At 44.0% G+C, this 7641-nt stretch overlaps 1 protein-coding gene across 1 annotated transcript in view; it reads left to right on the top strand.

Annotated features, from left to right (window-relative positions):
* Window positions 1-482: 482 nt before the first annotated feature.
* wls (Wnt ligand secretion mediator) overlaps window positions 483-7641 on the top strand; it is a 40437-nt gene continuing 33278 nt past the window's right edge. The window contains exons 1-3 of the mRNA XM_075671927.1: window positions 483-703; window positions 2592-2903; window positions 4522-4652. Of these exons, the coding sequence (XP_075528042.1) occupies window positions 598-703; window positions 2592-2903; window positions 4522-4652 (549 nt within the window). The 5' untranslated portion in view covers window positions 483-597. The remainder of the gene's footprint in view (window positions 704-2591; window positions 2904-4521; window positions 4653-7641) is intronic.

Here is a 7641-nt window from a genome sequence, read left to right as displayed (position 1 = left end):
CAACCAGCGAAAGCATAGCCTTAAAGATTTGTATTTTAAATTCAGAAGGCGCCACTTTCTTGGACGTGGATCTAGACTTCACGTGTAGGTGGTATCCAAATCCACGCCCAGTATTGATGTTCTATAAGTAAACCACATAATTAATATGTACAACGCCGATGCACTGAAAACCATGTGTGTATAAATAGATGGATGGATGGATAGAGGCTACACCCTTTGTAACGGGCGGCGGCTGTCGCCACCTAGCCTTTTGCTCTCCCTCCTATTTTTTTTCCTTTCTTTATATCCCCCTTTCCTTTAACTAGTTTTCACTCCCCTCCTCCTCCCAAAATAACTATCTAAAAAAGTATAGAAAACAGAAAACATCATCATGTATAATGTAAATACACCAATGTGGCCAACAAGAATGTTTGTAATCTTAGAGGCTATACATTAATATCTTTAGTTTAAGTATTGCTCACTGTATGACGAAACCTGTCCGCTTAGCGGGTGTGTGTGCGCTATTGGCCCATGCATGCCCATCTCTGTGGTGCCTGAGCGTGAGCGCGCGGCCTTGTCTACGGTGTCCGCGCTCGCTTAGTCCGTCAGTACGTCAAAATGGCTGGGAGCATTCTCGAAAACCTAAGCGGTCGCAAGCTCGCCTGCATAGTGGCGATTGTGCTTATACTTCAGGTGGTCTGCTTCCTGATCGGCGGCCTGATAGGTGAGGACTTTCATTTGATGCTTGCTCGCACTTGGCGTTGACTTCTCACCGACGTCGGACGTGATGGAATGGACAATTTGATATTTTTCTATTTCTCCGGCAAGTTTTTGCGGTATCCTGCACGCATTGAAGTTCCAAGCTTCCTGTCTGGTAGGACCATGAATGAAAAGTTCGGAGGCATCATTTTAAAATTTGACGAAATCACTTTTCGCTCGTGAAGTGCTGAAAACAAAAATTCTCCCAAATGAACTGCTATGTTTTGAGTATTCATGCACGAAACCAGCAGTATTATGAGAGCTTACGTTAGCTGTGTGAAAACAGCACAACTCGGCTTGCTTGAGCAGACGTAGTTGCGCGGTAGCGTCGTGCCAGCGAAAAGCCAAGCTCACTGGCGCAGAATGACACCCCGAGCTTTGGCGAGAAGTGCTGATGATGTATCGATGATGTAGTGGGTTTGTATCGCGGTGCTGTGAATTTCTCGATCCTCGCTTCGAGCTGCGAAATGGGCGCAACTAGGGTCAACTTCTGAGCCCCGGGGATAATTCTCGTCAAATTCGAGCTGCGAACCGTGTCCCATGACATTCGCGCGTAAAGCATGCACACATGCGCGGGAGCTAGTAGCATGGAGGAAAGGGAGTCGCTTCCCCTCCAAAGTAAAACCTCCTCCTTTTCGCTTCTCTGTCTATTGACCCCTCTCCACTCCAGTCGTCGTCAATGACGCCTCAAAGAGAGCCGCCGCGTGTAATACCTGTACCCAGCCCTTCGCTCCACACCGTCGCCGTGTGCGGTTCGGAGAAGGAGAGAAGACGATCACCGCGTGTGGCCTCGGCAGTTGACGCCTCTTTCTGGCGCCTCGGTTATTTATTTTTTTATTCGTTTCCATCGGACGCCGTTCGTCCGGTCCGTTTCAGTTGTCGCTGAAATGACTTCACAGGTTTTCGCATTCGGAGCAGGGTGGCGGGAAGGATTGCCTTTTCAGTGTCAGCAGAAATGAATTTGCCTATGTATCGGCTTTAGACTGTGGGATATAGCAACTGTCATGTATACACAACAGAATTATATGGGATTTGTACCGGTAGACAACCACAGTTCTACTGGAATGAACTGTCTTAATATTCATTGCTGTTAAAAAATAATGGCTGCAAAATAACTGCACCAAAATGGCCTTTGCTGCCATAAGCCAGCTTGTTAGTGTACAGCTACTGCATACTAAAAATGGTAAACACTGCCATAAAAGTGCGGATGCCGGACTCGCAGCTTGATTAGTTTTTTTATGAGCCTTTTGGTAGGAACTGTGATGACGGCATGGCTGCCATGATCACCATGCCACGCATGTTGGGTAGGCTGGAACGGTGGCCTGAAGAGACACAGATGGGGACTGAGGCTGAGAGAGAGTTTATTTAGAGTGTGGCGCTTTAAATAGGCTCAGCGTCGCTGTCACAATGCCCCCTGAGGACGAATAAGTTTCAGTCTCAAAACCGAAACCCCGATGTAACACCATCCCCCTCTTCTTTGAAAATAATTCTGGGAAGAAGCAATGTTATACATTTGTTAAGGGTGTACTTGATAAAATAGTAATTCTTCTTTTTTTTTAGCAGAAGGAAGGGGAAGAAACATCATTTTATATCTGTTAATGGTATACATTATTTTGGCATTGTAATTCCCCACGCTCAGTCTTGAAACCAAAACCTCGATGTAACAGAACTATCGCATGATTTCTTCAGGGATGTCGGTCATGTTGGAACCTCTGTGTTTCATTATGACGAGGTGGCCATAGAAGTGTAAAAGCCAGCGTACATTTTCTTTTTATTGATTGTGTCTCTGTGCATATTTCTTCAAAATACACTTTAACCTCTTTTGTTTCACTGTTCTGCAACATTCCCGGCAGCTCCAGCCCCGTCCAATGCTGACCAGATTCTTGCGACCATATGCAAGAAGGATACCTTGCTTCCCATGGGCACTTTTGATGACACCTGGCACATACCGCGTGGTCATGGCGGCCAGCCCACAAACTGCAATGTCATCCATGAACTCTCAGATACATCTAGAATGGATCCAAATCTGACAGCTAACCACATCGTCTTTGCATTCCAAGCTCCCGGGCCACGATCAGATGAGGACCTTGACTATTCACGGTGGATGCAAAACCTTATAGGCATCCTTCAGCTGGACATTATCCACAGTGACTCCCATCCAATGAGTAAGCTCACTTTTTCCCAACTCTTCTCAAATTTAATGCAAATTAACTAACATATTGCAGATATTATTTTACTAAGTAGTCCTGGCAGCAAAAGTATATAGACTACAGCAATGCATGCCAAACTGCAGACAGGCCTTGAAAAGACAGGCCTTATGACAGGCCTTGAAAAAGACAAGGCCTTTGACAAAACGCTGGCTCCCGCTTTTTCCTTTTTCTTGTTTTTCTCGTCTCAAATTTCCATCTCGCCTTCCCTGTGTTTTCCCAAGGCAGGTTGCAAACACAGGCTAAGGGTGCAGAATTAATATTAGTGGTTTCTTTCACTAAATATGTCTCAAATTCATGTTGAACAAAGGTTTTCTTTTCCTGAACATGCTTAGCCTGATCTATTGCAAGTGGTATGGTACGCAATCTGTACAATGAAGTGACCCGATGTGTAATGAGGGATTTTGGTACTTCTAAGCATTTCATTATAAAGGCGTTTGGCTGGCAATGTCTGCTGTCTTGAGCAACTTTGACATTTTTATGTAGTGTGCATTGGTCAAGGTCACCTATCCAGATGTTTAATTATTCAACAAACTGGCATTTATTATTTGAAATGTTACAGAGCACATCAAGATGTACCTGATACAGTAGTCTTTTATGTGGTTCTTTTTCTTGAGCTTGTGGAAAGTATTTTAAATCCCTGAGGAAGACTGGTAATCATGACCATATAAAGCCAGCAGGCAGTGAAGCCCAGGAAAGCATAGGTGTTATTAGCTGCTATGGTTGAAATGTAGGATGTTGGTTATGCTGGTGTATTTATTTATTCATTAAATACTAGCATAAAATTTGTCCAGGTTGTTTGGAGCTCCCAGTATAACAACAAACTCATTAGAACTTATGACAGATTCCACTGCTAGGATATTTCTTTACTGCACAGTTTACAACACATTAAATTGGTCTGGTGCAAATGACATGTTTCCTCTGCACATTAAGATCTGTTCATTGTTGAATCTCCAACAAAATGTGCAGAATAGAAAAAATGCATGCTCTTGGTCCATCGAAGAACATAGAACTGCTCCCAGTGACAGGTGAGGTTCATCCTTAGACAAGTTGCACAGCTTTTGAATTGATTCAGTGCAGAATCTACATCACATTTACATACTTTTTCTTGATCAGCCTAACCACATTCAAAAGCATTTGATGGTTATTTATGCCAAGTGTGTTTGCAAATTATCCGCCTTATGGAACCTGCAACAGGGAACATGACAAGGGAACGATTTCCTCAAATCTGAAGAGTTATTATCAAGCATTGTTAACATGCTGCATGGTGGTTTTTCATGTTTTGTGTTGATATTTACCTTGTCCTGACATATTCCTGTAGCAGGTATCACACCTGCGATGTCTGAATGCTGAGACAGCAGTGTGTTTAAATAAATCTACAGAGTTTGTCTTGTATAACTAGCAATTTACAAAGTTAGTACTAACATTTTTAAAACCATTTTGCCCATGTAAATTACACTGGTGGCACATTTACACTCCTAGCGAGCAAGTAGGTTGCAAACTTGTGCTATCCTGGTCCTTATACTGAACTTGCCATGCTTTTCTTATTTCCATACTCACAAAAAAAAAAAAAAAGCTGCGAACCCGCTGCTTAGCCTTGAGGTGAAGCTTGGCTACAGGAATAAACATGACCCTCCAGACAAGTGGACGCTTGCGGCAAAGTCTGTTGAGGAACGTTATTTGCAGTGCAACGTAAATAACACCCAGGTATGTTTGCTGGTGCATGCATGTGTGCGGTGTGTGTGTGTGCGTGTGTGTGAACACGTCTTCTTATTTTGTTTTCAATAGGTGAAGCGCCAATAGTGACGGCACACAAGAAGAAATACAGACAGGACAAGGCGCTTCCTTGTCAAGACGCCTTGTCCTGTCTGTATTTCTTCTTGTGTGCCGTCACTATTGGTGCTTCACCTATTGAAAGCTATGCACCAACTAGCCCCACAACGTGTTTTACTGCAGTATTTTGTTTTCTTTGTGCTTTGGTGTGTGCTTTTTGTTGTTCAGGAGGAGACTGTAAAGTGGAAGTGTAATTTTACCTGCATCCGTTTTTAGGCTTAAAGGGTCCCTGAAACACTTTTCTAACTAATAGAGTTGTCTCACTATAAAGGACGTCATCTTGCGAATCTTCAATCTTCAGCTGCAAAAATTTTTCTAATCCTTCAAGTAACCTTCAAATTTATGGTCCACATCTTCTGAGTGTTCAGGTTGGGGTTTCGCTGTCTGGAGAAATTGCCTTCGAAGAAACCGAAATTCTGGCTACCGAGACCAACCAACAAAAACGACTGTTGTTGGGAAACTGGGAAAACCGGCAAAACCGGGGATTCTCAGGGAATTTGAATAATCTGGAAATACTCAGAGAATTTGTGCTTCTATCAGGGAAAATTGGCTGTAATTTTATTGAAAGGGAGCGAAAGTCGCGGTAATGCTGGCTCGAGTAACAGAGGAATCGTAAGGAATCATCTTTGACGCCGTGTGGTCCGCTGGAGTTGCCAGTGTTGCGGTGCCAGAGTTGCACCACCGCCATTTTGATGACCTCGCCGCCTCGAACCCGCGTTCTAGCATGCAGATCCACTGGCAGCCCTAGCCACCATCGTGGCAATGCTAGCTGCTTCGATGTTCGCTATTAAGCTTCTTGCCGTTCTGTGTGGTGTTTCTCATTGAAAGAATTTACCGCTGTCAGTAATGGCACCCACTCCGCCTTTATGGTCCTCGCAAATGGCTTCGAAGCTCGGAAACCACGGCGCGTTGCATATAATGCTGGTTCTTGAAAGTTAGCTTTGCCTCAGTACAACAATATTACGTGGCGAAGCATATGCGAAAGTGTTGCGGTGAAGCATAATAAGCGTGGGAGGGGGCAAGTGTCACGGGACACGGTATATATGTATTCCTTAACTATACACGCGTGCACCCACCATCTCCTGTCACACTACGAGCACCGATATGCCTAATAAATGTACTAGTAGGCCTTCAGAGCTTTTTCGGATGTGCCTATTGCGATTTGAGACCTTTAGGGCAGCAAAAGACATGCATTCATCTTTGAGAACTGCCCAATTTTCGGACGTTTTCGTGGCCGACCGAGAGTCCGAAAAATTGGACGTTGACTGTGCAGCTGACCAAAAGCATCCTTCAGATGGTCCGTGGGGAAAATACGTGGCGGAAGGAGGACGAGGACAGAAAGGACCTATGCATTGCAGAATGACTGGGATAGGACGTGTGCCGCCGCTTCATTGAAGGAACTTGAGCTCTAAAAACAAAGCGTTGGCTGACGCCGAGATGCAGGTGCCCCTCATCTAAACCAAAATGAACTCTTCAAAGCAATGAAACGCAACACTGAGGCGTTGTGCATTGGCTGAGAGTATGTCAGGATAGTTGAGGTTGTCTTACCAGCTGTTGAGAGATAATCTCACTTGTGACAAAGTTTGCGCCTCATACCATGCAATGAGTTTGCTATCTGTTAATAGAAATGGCTCATATTCGAAAATATTTGCTTCTGTATTCATCTCCTGTTTATTCGTATTTGAGAATGTTCGACTCTATTTGCAATGAGTTTTACCATATTTTTCGAAGATATTATATTTGCTGTCCATTTTACTAACCCCTCCCTTCTGTTTCCTTTCTGAATAAAATAAACACTACTACTTGCTATTCAAACTGGACTAAGTCACTTTTTTATTTTTTAACATGCTTACTAGAGAGGGACAGCATCGAGCGACATGGTGTCAGCCCGTCTTGACATAAAATAAAGTTCTGTACTGTCACTTGGGAAATTTTGCAAAAGCACTCAGGGAAAACCTTGAAAACTTGGGGAATTTGGAAATGCCAACTTTGTAGATGCCCTGGAAACGCCAGAAACAGCTTAAACCATTTCAAAGGAAACCTGCCATCAGTTTATATTCAGAAGAAAGGGAATTAACCATCTCTGACTGTGTCCAGCCTACCACCCTTAAGTAGCCAAAAAGAATCCAACTCCCCCACTTCTTTCTCTCTCTCCCCCCCCCTTCTCCCATCACAGCAACACAAATTTGAGAATGTTCGACTCTATTTGCAATAGGTTGAAAGTCCGCGCTTGTTGTGTCGTCTTCTCATCTCGTTTCTCGTCTACGTTTTGCGCTGTTAACACCAGGATGGAAAACCAACGAGCCCAAGCTGCTATTCTAGCGAAGTACAAAATTGATGTCAGAATGTTCCTCAGACAGTGACACCCCCCCACTACCGAACATTCGGAAGACACGGACCATAAGAGTTCTTCAAAGGAACCGAACTTCTTGCAACTGAGACCAACCAACAAAGACACTGTTCCAAAGGGGACCTGCCGTCAGGTTATATTGACAGTGTAAGCACGGACCGCACTCAGCCTACCACCCTTAAGTAGCCAAGAAGAATTAAACAATCACTCTTCCCCCCAATCTCCTCCACCCCCACCATCACCTCGACCATGAAAGCTTAAAAGTTGCGCCTCAACATCCCTGTAGTCACTCTCCCTAAAGAAGGAACCAAATTGGCTCTGAAACGTAGGGAAAATACTTATTTTTTGGTTGTACCCACTTGGAAGTCGTAATTAATCTAACCAGACGGGCAATTCTGTCAAAATGTTTCGCTTCAAGAAATATTTGGTATTGAATTGTAATGAGAATGAAAAGTTTATTCCAGGCAGCCCCGTGCCTGGGGCTAATTCTATTGAGGTGGTTTTCCCAAAAAG

The sequence above is a fragment of the Dermacentor variabilis genome, chromosome 10, assembly GCF_050947875.1.
Source record: "Dermacentor variabilis isolate Ectoservices chromosome 10, ASM5094787v1, whole genome shotgun sequence".
In the NCBI taxonomy this organism is placed as follows: domain Eukaryota; kingdom Metazoa; phylum Arthropoda; class Arachnida; order Ixodida; family Ixodidae; genus Dermacentor; species Dermacentor variabilis.
This window is presented reverse-complemented; position numbering and strand designations above follow the sequence as displayed.